This window comes from Dryobates pubescens, chromosome 12 (genome assembly GCF_014839835.1).
Source record: "Dryobates pubescens isolate bDryPub1 chromosome 12, bDryPub1.pri, whole genome shotgun sequence".
In the NCBI taxonomy this organism is placed as follows: Eukaryota; Metazoa; Chordata; class Aves; order Piciformes; family Picidae; genus Dryobates; species Dryobates pubescens.
Genome location: NC_071623.1, coordinates 30,431,762 through 30,449,477, shown reverse-complemented (window position 1 = coordinate 30,449,477; position 17,716 = coordinate 30,431,762). Strand labels below are relative to the sequence as shown.

The 17,716-nt window shown below is 39.4% G+C and overlaps 1 protein-coding gene across 3 annotated transcripts in view; it reads left to right on the top strand.

Moving 5' to 3' along the window:
• The window catches only part of ROBO1 (roundabout guidance receptor 1), a 532,129-nt gene that overhangs the window by 476,886 nt on the left and 37,527 nt on the right, over nt 1–17,716 (top strand). For 2 of the 3 annotated variants that reach the window (XM_054165775.1, XM_054165777.1), the window contains exons 14-18: nt 1,627–1,858; nt 3,124–3,245; nt 6,603–6,774; nt 13,910–14,107; nt 17,518–17,544. In XM_054165775.1, the coding sequence (XP_054021750.1) occupies nt 1,627–1,858; nt 3,124–3,245; nt 6,603–6,774; nt 13,910–14,107; nt 17,518–17,544 (751 nt within the window). The remainder of the gene's footprint in view (nt 1–1,626; nt 1,859–3,123; nt 3,246–6,602; nt 6,775–13,909; nt 14,108–17,517; nt 17,545–17,716) is intronic. The other variant, XM_054165776.1, reaches the window with a different exon arrangement.

Sequence of the window (17,716 nt, the reverse complement as noted above, 5' to 3'; positions counted from 1 at the left end):
CATGAGAAAATGTAATTGAAAGAAGACCAGCTGTAAAACAGAATGCAGAATGAAGAGAAAAATAGGGATAATTATACCAGGTACAGATCCAAAGCTTTGAGGTCTTTTTAGGACTTCCATATGAATATGGCAATATATTGGCAAGGACACTGTAGGAAAGCACTGGCTATAGCCCTTGCTATGATGTGACAGAACACTTTTAACAGGAACAAAAGCTGTTTTGACTTTGTACAAGAGCCACAGCCTATTGGAGTTCTGATCCACAACCAGGCCTCCTAGGTGCTGCAAGAGTACAAATATCTGCTGTGTGCACAGTAATTACACTGTCACCTGCAGCACAACCACTTGCAGCAGGCTGTCTCCTGTTTTAACTAATAATGTTAAAACATCTTTGAGGTTCTTAGCACAATTTTGTTTGACCTTTACTTACAAGAACAACCTTTTCCAGACAGGGAGTTTGTTGTCAGTCTCTTGGGTGGCCTGTGGCTTCTCTGCAATTTCAAAAATAAGCATTACCTCAGTTTCAGCTAACATGCACACACATTCTTTATGGGATTATTCAAAATCAAATGTGTTGCTTTTCTGAGGGAAATTGCAAGCAAATGGTTTAATGATATAGCTGTATAAGATTTATAAAGTCTCATGCACTTTTGAAAAAAACCCAAGTAATAATTGCTGCTGTTACTGGACTCCTGTATTCATCAGAAATTGAAACCAGTAGTTAAAAAGATAGTGAATGCTTTACAAGAGATCACTTCTGTAAGGTAGCTTTCTTTTTCAGATGTAGCCAAACATTGAGTCCCACTCTCATTTACATCAAGAACTCTTTCTCCATGCACATGATTTAAAATTGCTTTAATCTGAAAAGCACTCAGAATCACTGACTATCGTTTTGATCTACTTATCCAAGTCTCATCTCTGTTACCACATTGAATTTTATGAGTCTTTCGGAGCCCTTTCAAAACAGCCTTTTCCCTCCATCACAGTAGCATCCCACTGAGTGGGTGGACATGGAGGAAGTCCTTGGATAAATCTACCCTGTGACAGAGGCCAGCCTAATCACAGTGATGGATTTAGTGCCAGCTGGCTGCCCTTTCAATTCACTGTCTCCAAAAGGAAGCAGGCAGGAAGCGGTGCTCATTTCGTGGATTTTGGGAGAGTTCCACACCTTGGGAGAGTTGGCAGGCTCTCTCTTTGATCTCCATATTCATCACTCTGAGTTGTGGATCTGTGTATTCCCTGAGCTTACCCTTTCCCCTTTTTCCCTGTGCCACCTGCCCTGCTGCTGGACAGATTCGGGTGGGCAGAAGTCTGGTCTGTGCTTAGCTCCGTTACTCCATGGATGCAAAGGCTGTTCATTTCACCACGCCAGGGGATATTATACAGCTCTGTTATCCCCTTTTAATGCCTCCATAAATCCACAGAAACCAGCACAGTTCTACCAGCATCTAACAGATTAATGGATTTGTGAATCAGGCCTGTAATTTGCTGTAATGCAGGGAGCCTGCCTTTATTTACTTTGGCAGTGTTGTTTACTTTGAATAAATGAACGGACAGTGCATAGTGCCACAGTCATCGTTCCTGTATTTGTTAAGAGATGTGGTGTGCATTTTGCTGTCTTGCCAGGTGGACCAGCAGTCCCAGTATATTCAAGGATATAAAATTCTGTACCGGCCTACTCCAGCATCCTATGGAGAGTCAGAGTGGTTAATCTTTGAAGTGAGGACTCCAACGAAAAACAGCGTTATCATTCCTGAGCTGAAGAAAGGTGTAAATTACGAAATCAAGGCTCGCCCTTTCTTTAATGAGTTTCAAGGAGCAGATAGCGAAGTGAAATTTGCAAAGACCCTGGAAGAAGGCAAGTAGGAGCTAGACTGTCTTCATCTTTCCTTTTTGAAGTAATAGTCTGGTCTGCTTTCCTCTGATATGTTCATTATTTGATTTTGTTTGAAGTGTGTGCTGTTTGAGAACAGCAATCTGCAGTAGAGGAGGCTGTGTTGGATTGATCATTATGTGAATTGTTTGGTGACACAGAAGTAAATATTCAGAACGACCTGAGAGAGACACAGAGAGAGAGAGAGATGTGCAAAATCCCCTCCAACACACAATGGGAAATGCGCTTTTTATCTTCACTGCGGTGTGAGCTCCTCCCTGCTGAGTTCAGGGTCTGGTCACAAGTGACTTCTGTCAGATTCAAGCACTCGCTAATCACTATCTTGAGTAGATAGCAGACACCACAGAAATCATCAAAGCACTACAACTGAGGGAATGGAAGCCACATTTTTTGAAGGCTTTTTTATCTGGATCAATCAGTAAGACAAAATGAAAAGATGAAGGAGGGCAACAAATACAGTGGACTAAATTATATATTTCCATCTCATACACATGCTAAAAAGAGAAGCTTCACGAAGCTCTTCCTTTTGTTGCTGCTCAGGCACAATGAAGTATGCAAGATGGCCAGTGCTTCTGAATAGGGATTTTGGTGCCCCTGTTGGGATGTGCACCCTTTCTCCTTCTCTCTCCCCTCTCCAGTGTAAAGGCTGTGCAGCTCACGTTTATTGCTGCAAGCAGTTCAAGAGGTACGCTGTACTGGATTCATCCTAAGCATCAGCCAAGCATCCAGTTTTTAGAAAGATTACATTTAGAATGTAAAACATCAATTAGTATTAGAAATGTGTTAATATTGACATACTCTGCCCTGGCTTTAATCTTTTGTATTACTTATTCTATACACCCGAGAGGAAATTTAGCATTCTGTTGGGGCAAATTGATAGACTTTATCTTTCAAAATTGTTGATCCTAGGTGAGATGATGTGAGATCAGTGAGGAATAAAGTGTTAGGGACTGTGACTTTCAGGTAGTGGCTATCTGAGTTTCGAGAGTCTGGTCACAAGTGGGACTTTTTTGCTCCTGCACAGCAAGACAACAGCAGAACTCAGGAGCCTGACTGCAGGTTCACACCACTTTCCTTCTGTGTCGTTTTATCTTGTGGCAAAGAACTGCTCTCAGTAAAGGGTGAGCATAAAAGAATGCATTTGTCTAGCCTAAAAAACCATTTTCCTCTTAAAAAAGCTCACTTCTCCCTGTGACAAACTGAACTGTTCAATCCTTCTTTTTTAACAGCTCCTAGTGCTCCACCTCAAAGTGTTTCAGTGACTAAGAACGATGGGAACGGCACGGCAATTGTGGTCGCCTGGCAGCCACCCCCCGAAGACAACCAGAACGGGATGGTTCAGGAATATAAGGTACTGGTGGCATGCCATGGTCCCCTAGCAGAGGGAATATTGGCCAGGTAGCGACAGGTTAGATTGTTGGTGGATGCTTGGCTCCATCTACTGGCTAGACAGAGCAAATAACTGAGAAAACCACTGAATCAAGCTCCATATTTTGTAATCCTGTCTAGATCATAGAAGACAATTAAAATAGCCTCTGGAAGTCAAACCAAAGGGTCGTCAGTCTTAATTAAAGCAACTATGTGCTTGAGTTATGTGCTTGCTTATGTCTATTTTAACTTGAGAAATGCACACACAATTTGAGAGGGAAGGATACCTGTTTAAGAAACCTTTTGTGTCTCAAAGACATTGATGGAGGTAGTAAATATAAACAGGCTTAGTGACTTGAAAAGCTCAGGGATAATAATTAACTGTGTTGATATCTGTGTAAATTATGTGTAACTGGGTGATTGAATGGAAAATTTTCAATTAAAGAATGTGCTTGTAGGACAATGTAGTGTATAGAAATTCTTCTTCACACAATTCTCATCATGCTATTTTATCTCTAACAAACTGTAAGTGCATTGTAAAGTGTTTGTCATTTGATTTTCGTTTAGCAGCATACACTGTATTGATTTTCAGCTCACATTGTTACGTGGTGACTTACATAGCAATGTGAAATTAAGCTTCATTTTCCTGAGCAAGCTGCAAACATTTTGCACATTTAGTTGTGGATATCAAGTAAACTTTATAGCCACAGAGAGGTAGGCTCTTTGGTTTCAGTCTTCTGCAAGTGCATGCTACTAAGAAAATTTTTCAGGTGAGAATGTTTTTGCTATTTTTCAAGTTAAAACATTGTGCTGTAGACATATATTCCTACCCATCAAAACTCATTCTGCTTTATTTTTTCTTTTCCTCAGTAAAAGTGGAAAAGGGAAGAGATCACAAAGCTTTAGGGTCAGTTTAGAATAATAAATTGCCTTTCAGAACCTGGTCAACTGGTAAAAAAAGCAGCTTATGGCTCAGTTTCTGATACATAATGTAATTGGAAAAAAACTTACTTGCAAAGTTTGAAGAGATGAAATTATTTCCATCCCTAAACTACATCAGAGGAATGTTAAGGTTGTAAGGAACAAAACATGCAAAAGTTGGGAAATTCACATTTCCAAGTGGACAAAATGCTAGCATTCAGAGGTATTAGGCTATCAGGTGTAGGAGCAAGCATCTTACAGTGCTTATGTAGCAATAGATAGCACAGTGGCATGTTTCATGTCTATGTCTGTCATTATCTTCTTTTGTGCCTTTTCACCATGGGCAGAAAACAGACACAAATAATACATATTTAATTAATACTGTAGTCTAATATCTGTGTAAATGAAGAACCCATAATTTAAGAACTGATGACAAGAAACAAACAAATGGAAGTCTTGTAAAATTTTCTTGGGTTTCTTTCCTCTTTAATTTTCAGTCTTATGTTTTCTCCCAGAAACAATGGGTACTTTCTCATATGTGGGAGAATTCTTTGCTTGGTCATTAACTCAGATCTTAGGATAATATAAATAGGAAGTGTCAGTAACATACACAAAACTCCAGAAATTCAAATCACAGCAGAAGTAATTTCCCCCTTCCCTAGCACAAAGTTAGGAATGCTTGTTTTACCCATTCTGTCTTCACTTATGTGTCTCTTATAATGTGAATTCCTCCTTCCTTCATAGCATTCTAAAACTTCATTTTGTTTCCTTTGGCCTTTTTTATACATATACTCAAATATAGTATGGCAAGTACTGAACAGCCTGGTGTTTAACCTAACATTCCTGTTTTGTGGCTTTTCCCATGTTTTCAGGTACCTAAGAACAAAACATTTTTATGAATTAGTGATGGATAGTTACAAGCACATAATAAAGTAGTTTTGCCACTTTGTACATACCCCATTGTACAAAGTGGCAGTAACAATTTTCGTTAAAAAGATCTAAGTGGCATTGTAGATTTAAGTCTTTTGTTCCTCTTTTTATTGAGCTCTTAGTTACATAAGACTATGGACCGTGCTTTAGCGTTTAAGAGCAATATTGGTAATAATTACACTGCTGCTGCTGACTGAAACATCCTCCCTTTTGTATCAGAATATATTAAAAAAAGATTCTTTTCATGTGCTCTGACTTGGTCTGCATAGCAGTTGTGTGTATGCCACATTGGGATTCTCTCTCAAAAGAGCACGAAACACATTCCAAATCCTCACAGTGTCATGCTAGCCTTGTTCTTGTCATCCAGAGGAGGAAAAAAGGTCTCAAAATGTCCTGAACATAAAATAAATTTCCAGTGTCTGGGTGAAAAGGGCTCTGCAGAAATGGCCCTAGCAGTTTTTCTGTATGTGAAACCTTAGGGCATTCACCTGACAATCTTCAGAGCAGCAGAACTGCATGATTATGAGCATCTATTCAGGTACTCAATGTTTTGGGAGCTACACGTGTCGGAAACAAAATCTTCCCTCCTGTGTACAGCACACAGTTTAGAAATGCTGTGGTTTTCAGAGAAGTTTCCTTATTTATAGATAAATACTGAATTTAACTAATTTAACTTGCTAGATAAATACATTTGTGTAAAGATAATAAAAATTAAATCAACATAGCTTGATCCATTTTTTAGCAAATCTAGAGTAGCTGCTACTTCACCTTTAATAGCAGTTAGGAGTTCAACTGTACTCTTAAAAGCATTTCTCACATCAATGGTGCAGGCCTAAAGAGACATCAATATAGCATAATGGTATTTCTCCCAATCATTTAATATCACTGATGTAATGTACCACTGGCGAGTGGAAGGACCTGTGTCCTGATCTCAACCAACAAATGAAAGCTGATATCATGCAGCTGTCCCTCAACAGAAGATGGCATATTACTCTATATATTACTCAATCCAGCATGACATTGGTTCTTTTGTGACATCATGTGATAAAAGACTTGCCATTACACTTGAGTGAAGAAAGCCTTGCTTGACAAATGATTCCTGAACAAGAGAATTGCAAATTCATTTAACTGAATGCTCTCACTTTGTTGTTTATGTGAACAATTCTTGGCTATGGGACTTCCCTTACTTGTTCCATCTCACTAATGCTTTTAGTTTTATTAGCGCTGATGTCACCGGTCAAACTGTAAATGAATTACAATAAACCCATTAAATAATTTTAGTACTTGGAGCTGATCTTTGGAACATGAAGTAACTTCTCAGTATTCATACCATGCCTAGGACAGCAATCCATGACTACAGATGTTAAAGTAGTGACGAGTTCCAAGTTTCTTTATGCAGCAGAAAGGAACGTGTCATCCTTCCTTCTGCCTTAGCCTTTGGTGTTGAATTTTGAACACTTATACATACCATGCACTTACTTCCCTGCAGGTTTGGTGTCTTGGGAACGAGAGTCGATACCATATAAACAAGACAGTAGATGGTTCTACCTTTTCTGTAGTCATCCCCTCGCTAGTTCCTGGTATTCGATACAGCGTGGAAGTGGCAGCAAGTACCGGGGCAGGACCCGGAGTGAAAAGCGATCCCCAATTTATCCAACTAGGTAAGTTTGTTAATAATCCTACCTATTAGTCTCAATGATTTTTGTTTGTTTGTTTTTTCTTTCATGGCACCAGAAGTACTTCCAAGTGAAACAGTGTTACTTGATCTCTAGAATAACAGGATTTGACATTTCTGGTTTTACACAGGCCTTACAGTTGCATTCTAAAGATGGGATTATAACAACACTGGTTTTTTAATCTCCCGGTTCAGCAATGCCTTTTGGTTATTGATTTTTCAAAATGAACTTTCATTCTTAAGACTGAGCTAATGAAACATGTAAGGGAATATGAATCACTAAGCATTGGCTCACTTTAGTTTTGTCTTGATCAGATTTTATCTTCATTTGTTGAAGGAAAACCCCCAAGAGCATGCTAAAGCTTGGCACAGTAAACATCAGCTATGTGTGAAAGCTAGTAAATAACCCGAGTACTGGAAGAAGAGGTACACATATGACTTATGGTAATCCTGACCTCCTAACTTCATTTACACTGAACATCTCTGTCATAAATGCAGATCAAGGGCATTGCTCCTGGACGTATCTGGGAGAAATGTGTCTTTGCTGTTGTTTAGCCTGGAGAAGAGGAGGCTCAGAGGAGACCTTATTGCTGTCTACAACCACCTGAAGGGAGGTTGTAGCCAGGTAGGGGTTGGTCTCTTCTCCCAGGCAACCAGCACCAGAACAAGAGGACATAGTCTCAAGCTGAGCCAGGGGAAGTTTAGGCTCGAGGTGAGGTGAAAGTTCTTCACAGAGAGACTTGTTAGCCATTGGAATTTGCTGCCCAGAGGGGTGGTGGAGACTTTATCAGGGTAAGATTTTTGCCTGCATCACAGTTCCTGGACTTTACTGACACTATGTTAGAAAGAGTGAAGCTGTCACACACACAGGTGTTCAGATGTGCAAGTCTAGTAAAGTCCATATATTTCCTTGTGGTTTTGATTTCCTTCCAGGCTGTACTGCTCGCTTCTAACTAACTGGCACGGCCAAATCTTCATGTACCGTAGTTAAAATCCCACAATTTGGTTGTTACTCGGCAAAGACCTGGAGACAGTCTTGTGGAGATCTGGGCCGCTAGAAGCAGCACAAGAGATGCACCCAGACAGTGTTGCAGTGCTTTTGGCAACTTCAGAACCCTGAACAGGTGTACCCTTTAGTAGCGCAGATCGACCTAAAATCACTAAGATAGAAGCATGACTGCAGTTTAGCTCACTGTACCCTGTGATACAAGCTCTTCTGCAGCCCCTGCAAGAAATAACATTCTTGGTTCTTGGATGTGCTCCCAGCGTGGGGGTGGAGCAGACGCCGGAGTTTTCTGGTAGCTCTTCTGAAGAAAGAACATTAATTTGTTGATGTCATCAGCTGGCACTTGTCACCAGCAATAAATTACATGGTTACAGAGAGAGGGAAGGGAGGCCAGGGAGGGGGAGGAAAGAGGACTAATGATGCTACTTTTAGAAGATTTTAGAGTCCTCACTCCCTCTACATATGTGCTCTAGGAAATGTATGTTTACCACTGACAACTTCAAGTTTCCACATTTCTGTCACTGATCCAAACAATTCCTTCAGGAAATCTTTTTCTGATATCTGATTAGTATAATCCTTAATCAAGTTTTAGCTAAATAAGAATTCCGTGTGTGGAAACAGGTTGTACTATTTGGATTTAGACATTCACTTTTTTTCTAAGAGCTTTTCATTAAGATAAAAAGTCTTCTCTTCTCACAGTGTGGTTTTCTTACAAAAGTGACTAGGTTGTGGCTGGCTCTGGAGCGTTGAAAGGAGAGGGGCTCTTTCCCCTGCATAGCCCGCTTTCTTGCACAAAGACCTCATGTTTGAGTCTGTACGCTGTGCAGGGTGCTTCCAGGTTAGTGACTGTGAGACATACCTGGACGGAGTTTCAGTGACACATGTGACAGGAGGAAGCTTCATCTTTTGGAGGCTGCCTTCTGGAACGAGAGTGGAGGACAGGAGACATTGGATTCTCTGAGAGCTGAGGCATGCAGTCGCAGACCCATGCATCAGCTGAGTTGTGACAACTGACCTCGTGCACACACTTAACCTGTTACAAAGGCAGGTACAAATTGTAAGCTCAGAGCTCTTCCATTTTCCATGTCTCAATTGACATGAAGCAGCTCACTGAGCTGTGGTACCCCAGACTTCCTATGCCACTAGAGACAAGCCAACAATATAATTGCTTGTTATTCAAAAACCACCTTTCAGTGTTTCAAGTCATGAGATCAGCTGAAAAATAATGTGGGTTTTTTTAAAAAACACTCCCCTTGGGTCTTCTGAATTTTCCTCTTGGTTTTTGAGTGACCTTTTCAAGCTTGCTGTGCTATTCCAAGAGCTGGAGAGCCATTTGCTGGTATCTTTCAAAAAGAAAAGTTGATATATCACATAAAGACTGAAGGAACTTTGGTGTTAAGGAAAAGCAATAAGATTTAATGAAAAGTAGCCGCAGCTCTCTATAGTGTGCTTACAATACTGCACTGTGGAGTAAAAATGATACAATTTTGATAGAACTTTTTTCTTGTCACAATATGTAGCTTTGGGACATTGTTTACAAAAATGCTCCATACAAAACAATGGGAATTACTGCAACAAATTATTTTGCAGGAGCAGGGAGGTCATTGTGCCCCGGTACTCAGCACTGGTTAGGCCACACCTGGAGTCCTGTGTCCAGTTCTGGGCCTCTCAGTTTACGAAAGATTTTGAGTTGCTGGAATGTGTCCAGAGAAGGGCAACAAAGCTGGGGAGGGGTTTTGAGCACAAGCCCCATGAGGAGAGGCTGAGGGAGTTGGGGTTGCTTAGCCTGGAGAAGAGGAGGCTCAGGGGAGACCTTATTGCTCTCTACAACTCCCTGAAGGGAGGTTGTAGCCAGGTTGGGGTTGGTCTCTTCTCCCAGGCAAAGAGGACACAGTCTCAAGCTGCCCCAGGGGATGTTAGGCTGGATGTTAGGAAGAAATTATTCACAGAAGGAGTGATTGGAATGGGCTCCCCAGGGAGGTGGTGGAATCACCATCACTGGAAGTGTTTAAAATGAGACTGGATGAGGCACTTGGTGCCATGGTTTCATTGATTAGATGGTGTTGGGTGATAGGTTGGACTTGATGATCTCGAAGGTTCTTGATTCTCTATTCTGTATGTTTGAGGAAACAGATGGACATTATGTTGCAGATTCCAGGTGTTTTGCAAGATTTGGATTGTCAGAATTGGCAGTGTCAACAGAACCTAGATCTTCCCATTTCCTGTTTGTGCATTTTGTACACTAAATGAGACATTTCATAGGTTGTGCACATGTCAAGGATGCTTGTGAGCTTGAGAACATGGAATCTGGTGTCTCTCTTGAATCTTTGACATTCCAATACAGATTGTCTATTAATCTTTTATCTAAAATTTAACAACTTCAATGTTAGGTTTTGCATTATTATTTATATAAACTTTTAAGAGTTGAGAATTAGAGGTCCCAGTTCTTCTCAGTGTAAATTCTAATTAGCTTTCATTGAAGTCTGATCCTTCGAGCACCAAGATAGTGAAATCTTTTAGCTTGTAAGCAATAGTCATAGCAACATTATCTGTAATTAAAAAGAAGGCTCTTATCTAGGGGTTGAAGAGGCAGGGATGAGTTACTATGATAATATGCTGATTTCAGGGAGTTGTGGGATCCACCTGCTCCAGCAACTCTGAGGCGTTTTCAAGCACCTTAAACTCTGTGGCTGCTGCTCTGGCAGTAAGATGTGCTTTGCTGTAGAGGGTTTATATTCACTTAATATTTTGGCACATTTCCCTGAGGAGTGCAAGTCAGAACAGGAATGTTGATTATGAACCATTTATATCTCAATCAGAGCTTCCAGAAATTTCCTGGGATGAAGAAAAAGGGTGGGGGGGTTTATTTGGTTTTGGTGTGTGTTTGGTTGGTTGGTGTTGTTTTGTTTGTTCATTTTTGTTTTGGTTTAAGAGCTTTTTTTCCTGACTGCTTATTCAGGATCTCACAGGACTGTTGTGGAGAGGGAAGATGCCCTACTCAAAGAAAGGCTTCTAAGATAGTGTTCCTGGAATTTTTTAGCAATGTAGGGTTCACTAGATTTCATTCCCTTTGCTTTACATTCAGCTTACTTCATGATGTTTTGAGGATTTTTAATTATAAGAGGAGCACAATATGGGTCAAAAGTGGTGTCTTGAAAGGCCTTCTATCTTCTTTTCTATGATGCTGTTATATGACTGTATATGAACACATATGCAATTTTCACCATGTGTGTAACTATCATTGGAGGTTTTCAGGAGAAGACTTGATGGGGTGCTTGGTGCCATGGGTTAGTTGTTTGGGTGGTGTTGGATTGGTTGATGGGTTGGACACGATGATCTTGAAGGTCTCTTCCAACCTGGTTTATTCTATGTATTCTATGTATTCTATATACCAGCTAAACAGTGTCAAAGGCTTTTTGGAGTCTAGGTAGACAATATCCATAGCCTTTCCCTCATCCAACAGTCAGGTCATCCTGTCACAGAAGGAGATCAGGTTGGTCAGGCAGGACATGCCCTTCATAAATCCATGCTGACTGGGCCTGATCCTCTGGTCGTTCTCTATATGTTGTGTAACGATGCTTGAGATGATCTGCTCCATGACCTTCCCTGGTACCGAGGTCAGACTGACAGGTCTATAGTTTCCCAGATCCTCCTTTCTTCCTTTCTTGTAGCTGGGCATTACATTTCCTACTCTCCAGTCCATTGGGACCTCCCCAGTTAACCAGGACTTCAGGTAAATAATGGAAAGTGGCTTGGATCTCTATCACTAACTGACTTCACAGGCTGCTGGGATGTAATGTCTCTAACAGACCATCCGTGTACAGCATGCTGTAAGCCTAGGTTCTTGAAAGCGAATATATTATTGTGTTGTTCTTATGCTTGCAAAGGCTAGTAAAATGATACCATGAAATGAATCTTAATTAAAAATTAGAACAATAAATAGTGAAAGATTCCTCAGTATTTTGTAGTCTTCAGATATGCATTGACTGAGCAATGCAAAATGTTTGCATATATTGAAATACGGTCATTCTGTATGGCTGAATTGTTGATATGTTTACAAACCATTCTTATTTGGCTTTGGAGATCGTGATTATATTTCCCCCCCCTGGATTTATAGTTTTCAGTATACATGTATTTTAAGGATTAGAGGAAAAAATATTTTTCAGTCCTCTAAATTTACTCAGGACCATAGGTTTTGTTCTATTCTGCTAAGATGCACAAGGAGCGTAGCTGTTTAAAGCTAAAGGAATAGTAGGCTTACTCATTTTGAAAAGAGACTGGTGATGCAAGTTTTCATATCTTAATGTGGCCTCAGCTGTAAGGAGACAAAAGATGAGGTAGAGAGTGACAGATTTAATTCATTGGTCACAGTATACTTTATACATTTAAGCCCATCTGGCCGCTTGTGAGGAACTTCACTTGGCTGTCTCTATAAAATGTGAAGCAACCCATCTTAACCTTGCACAAATAGGCGTGAAATCCATAAACCCAGCAGACACAAAGGGTGTATTAGTAAGAAAAGAATGAGTCTGCCTGGTGAACTTTCAGACTAGGCAGTGCACTTAGGATGACAGAAGATAAAGGCACCTGAAATATGGAATAACATTTCCAATAACACAGCAGTCAAAGGCAGTGGTGATTCCTTGGCAAAATGGCTATTTGACCTTGATGTCACAGAAACTGAAACCTGGAATTCTTCACTGGAAGTTGCTGTTGTTAATTTACTCGTTTTCCCTTCAAAAAAAAGTATCCTTGTCCAGGGGAGGTTTGTTGTTGGTATTATTTTTGTGTTTCTGTCTTCTATTTCTGTTTCAGTTTCTTAGATTTTATTTAGGGTTGGAATAATAGAAGACATCATTTAAAAAAACTAAGTTATTCACTGCTTAGTTTGTAAGGAGAAGGTTTTGGTTTTTTAAGCACCATTCTTCTTCAAACACTCACCTCTCATTCTGAATCTGATGTTACTACCCATACAATGAATCTAGCAATGAATTGCTAGATTTACACAAGAGTAAAAATGAAATTTTCAAAGATTAAGCCATGGAATGTATAAAACAATATCTGCTCTGAGTAAAGGTTTCAGTTTTGTGCCCTCACCTTGTGCTTGGTGGAATTTCTAGTAAGCACTCACTGTAGTGATAAAAAATCAGGAAGGCGAGTTGCTTCATTTCATTTGAAAGCATTGACGGAGTGGAATGGAATGGAATGGAATGGAATGGAATGGAATGGAATGGAATGGAATGGAATGGAATGGAATGGAATAGAATAGAATAGAATAGAATAGAATAGAATAGAATAGACAAGGTTGGAAAAGACCTTTGAGATCATCGAGTCCAACCTATCATCCAACACTAAACCATGGCACCAAGCGCCCCATCCAGTCTCTTCTTAAATCACTGACCAAATATTTTTACTGCTCTTCCTAGAAGGGTCTTACAGAAGTTCATTACCAAAAGGGCAGAAAAGACTGATTTCCTACAGGGGCTTCCTTTTTTTTCCTTTTTAAAAATGTATTTGTGTGGAAAAATGCATGCTCTTTGTTTCGACATAGCACATTTAAGGATAAACTGATGTTGAAAACAACTGTTTGTTAAGTAGTAATGAGACTGCTTGACAGTTTTTACCAAGTCATCCACATTAACAGAGCAGGATTGGTTGTTTTGTACTTCTTTACATCCTTTTATATGTTCAGTCTTTTTGTAATTGAGGTTAAAGTCAGAGATTGCAAAGGTACTTCAGACTGTGTAAAACAAGATTTAAGTCATCTGTTAGGAACTGCTAAATTAAAATGTATCCATCAATATTAACCTCACGTGAATGTACTTTGAAGGTGTAACTGTGAGTTATGAGTGGATGTTTGGATAGCTGACTTCTACCTGTTTGTAGAGCTCAAAGAACAGACTGCACGTTTCATGCCTGAGGTTTCTTTTACTTGCTCCCTTGTATGGGAAACAAACTGTTCCTATCTAGACCAATAAAAAAAGAGATTTTGAAGAACAGTGTTAAGTATATTACTTTGAAAAACTGGACTGTGGTTGTGCCAGTTATTTCCATGCTGCTTTTTACAGTTGGTTATTCAAATCAGTTGACTGCTTTTGGTGTCTTTTTTTCCCAGATTCTCACGGAAACCCTGTGTCTTCAGAAGATCAAGTCAGTTTAGCCCAGCAGATTTCTGATGTAGTAAAGCAGCCTGCCTTTATCGCTGGAATTGGTGCAGCCTGTTGGATTATCCTTATGGTCTTCAGCATCTGGTTGTACCGCCACAGGAAGAAGCGCAATGGACTCACCAGTACTTATGCCGGTATCAGAAAAGGTGCCATATTTGATATTTCAGTCTGCTGGCTGCTGAATGCCTGTTTACTGAATGTATATTTTATCATCAGTCTCTTTGTTTTTCTAAAAAGAGGAGTTATCAAATTATTTCAATAGTTTCAGCTAAGGCAGGAACCAGCATAAGGTGGTATACTTTATGTAAGTACCTAGACTAGCATTTCATAAAGACACTCCTACAAATGAGAAATACAAAGATGGATTAAAGGCTGGGAGCTTCCAATATGTCCTTGCTACCTGACACTGTACAAGCTGAAAATGAACCAGTGGTTCGTAGTTCATTGTCCTTCGTGTTCAGTCCTTTGCTTGCTGCTAAGAATACTAACAGTGGTGTACATTACAGTAGTGCTTTCGGTGTGTGTACTGACGTTTCCCTGTGTAGCAGGGAGATGTGGTGAAGTGGCTGTGTGCAAAAGCACAACAGTCAGTAATAATTTCAAAGACTATTTCATAAATGCTTCTGCAAGACTATTCATTGGGACTGAATTCTGGGACTATCACATCTTGCATCTGCATTTGATTAGAATGGCAGCAGTGGGACTAACTTAAGACACTCTTTGTTTTCATGTTATGGATACCTTTTATGTCAGATTGTCAGTGGACAAGCAGTGCTTTACAGTATGCTCTGTGACAAACAAAGCCCGAATCTCTACCTGGATGATCCTCTGGAATACAAACCTAATTTCTCCCAATTCAGTAATCTTTTGATAAACCCCTGGATTTAAAGCGAGTTCAGTAAGCTACAATTCATTACATTTCAAAGCAGTTAGATGCTCCTAGAGTGAGAACCATACATTCTGGAATTAATCATCATAAAATGTGAGGTCCTGCTTTTTTGAAGGGATAGAGAGAATGTTTTATATTTAATAATCAAAAGATAAACCTCAGCTTAAAATGTGCACACCTCTTAATGTATGAAATGTGTCATGAGATAACATTCTTTAGTCACTTCAAGAATGAATGTGTGATAGGCAAATATACCACAAATGTTTTTAAACAGTAGCAGTGTGTTGCTATAAAAAAAGAAGCAGTGGTAAAATAGCAAAGGAGTGAGTGGAAACATGGAAATAGTTCTGAAGCATTGCAGAGTTTGGGTGTCCTCCGTTGCTATTAAAGTATCACCACTCACGGTAGATTTCCGGCACGGTGGTTGTAGAGAAGTTGTAACCACAGAAATCAGGAATGAATTTCACCTTTGATTTTGTTCTGCTAAGCTTTCTTAGATAAGACAACCCCTGACATACTGCTGCATTGGCTTGCGATGTTTTTGTTTGACTAATAGCATGCTGCCATACTGCTTTTCTACAGTTCTATCACACTAACATCACTGTGCTTTCAGCAGTACCTATGATTAAGCAGAAGGCATGCAATTTGTCCTTAAAAATGGTTACTTTAATGACATCAGCTAGCGTTCAAAACAGCTGTGTTTTTCAATATCTGTAAAAACATCTTTTGTATATTTTGGTGAGGATTTTATTGAAAATACACAGAAAAAAAAGTAGGTTCTGCATCTCCATTATCAAGTATTCTTCAAGGGGAAAAAAAAGCCATCTTTAGTGAAATACAAATTGCAAAGTAGTTTGCTGCTCTGCCGTGCATCAACTCATCACTGCAAGCCCAAACTTTCTTCAGTCTTGCATTTATTTATTTACTTATATATTTAGCTTCAGGCCTGACATCTGTTAAAATACTTCACTACTCCCACACATACAGATTGTACTAGCTCTCTTACACACTCAGAAGAGTTTATTAATAGAAGCTCTGAGAACTAAGTTGTTCTTCCGTGTGGCAGCAATAAAGATTTCATTTAGCTGAACCTCTGTTCATCTGTTCCTCAGTTACTCTAAGAAACTAAACTAGGTTTAGTCCTTAGCTCACAGGAAAGTAACAAGACTCTAGTTTTATTTTTTTTCATGTCCTTGTGATTGGAAATTAATTTAGAGGCACTTGATTCTCTCTTGAATAGCTCTGGTTTAAATGCACCTTCTATTTTAATGAACACTTGTTGCTATGGTTCTATATTTTTGAACATAGCTAAATTAAACTGGACTGTGTGAAAAGGCCTAACTCAAATAAAATACAATGGAATTCCCAAGATAAAGAGCTGTGCTACAAATGAAGCCTAAAATGGGCACATGCTCAGAGGTTTTTCATTTTTCCTTAGTGCCATATCCCTGGGAATAAATCAGCTTAAGAAGAGGGAGAAAAAAACTAAACCGTATTCTGAATTAGAACAAGAAGACACAGTGAACTCCCCCCAAACATTGGAGTTATTGTAAAAATTAAGCAGTTAGTCTCTTAGCCAAGTGCTCTTTCCTTTCTGTGACAGGTTTGCTGGTCAAATTCTGTCTCAAGGCTACTTTTAGTGAATATTTCATTGTTTCTCTTAACATTTGTCTTTGCTGTCAGGAGATCAAAAAGGGCAATCTTAGCTGCCTTCTGCCCATCAGTGATGGAAAAGCTATACTGCGTTGTCAACAGGAGGGGGAGTATGTGCTAATAGGAAGAGCAGATGATGCTAGTGCTCTGTACTTGGATTAGAGACTATTGATCCAAAGAGGATTTATAGTAGCTGTGAGAGTGAAGATTGTCAAGCAACGCCATTGTTCTGTTGTTAACCTGTTCTTCTTAAAGGCAGAAAGGTGTTACATCTAGGTGTTACATCTTGTCTTTTTTTTCCCCCTTTTTTCCTTTTTTGATTACTTAGGAGAGAAAGATAATTACTGTTTAACAATCTCATCTATGGAAACAAAAAATAATTGCTGTGGTAGAGTTTAGTGTTTTTATTACAATAAGAGTTGGTCCCATTCTTGATTCAGAGACGCTAAACCAGCAGTTCTCTTTGTTCCTTTATATGATTATTATTTCCTTACTGAATGCTTAAGTGTGCTTATTAGTTCAGTGTAATGAGCATTTACTTAGTGAACTGCAGATAAGATTCAATAGGACCTTGATAAGGCTTTGTTCAGGAATTTGTCATTCTGCATTCTAAGATAATTAACAGTGTGTGGGGCTTGTTTGTGCTAGGTTTTTTTCAAAAACTTAAAAAAGGAGTATGGGAAAGGCTAAACCACAGTCCATTCCTCTCAGGAGCACAACAGAGTATCAAGGGGTTTGGGTTGTTTGGTGGGGTTTTTGTTTGTTTGCTTGCTTGGGCTTTGGGGTTTTTGTCTGTTTGTTTGGGTTTTTTTTTGTTTTCAGAATAGAACCCACAAAGACAAACTTCCTTCTGAAATTGCCAATTTTATTTCTGTATCAGTGTGACTCAACTACTGGGTTAGTTTAATATGTTTGTTTTATGTTCAGCAGTCTGCTAGATTTATACTAATGTGGTATGTTTCCCTTTCTCTCTTCAGCTTAATAACCAGTTTGTATTTTGTTTTGATTTTTCAGTCCCGTCTTTTACCTTCACACCAACAGGTATATATTTGCACTTTTCCCCCCTTCTTTGTTACTTTAGCATGTGTTTGTGATACTGTTTCTCTTTTTCTGACATAACATAACCAGCCCAGCTGTTCTGAAGGTTTTTTTAAAACAGTTTCATTAGTGATAGGTATTGTTCTTTTGCTCTCCAAGTAGCCTGTGTTTCCTT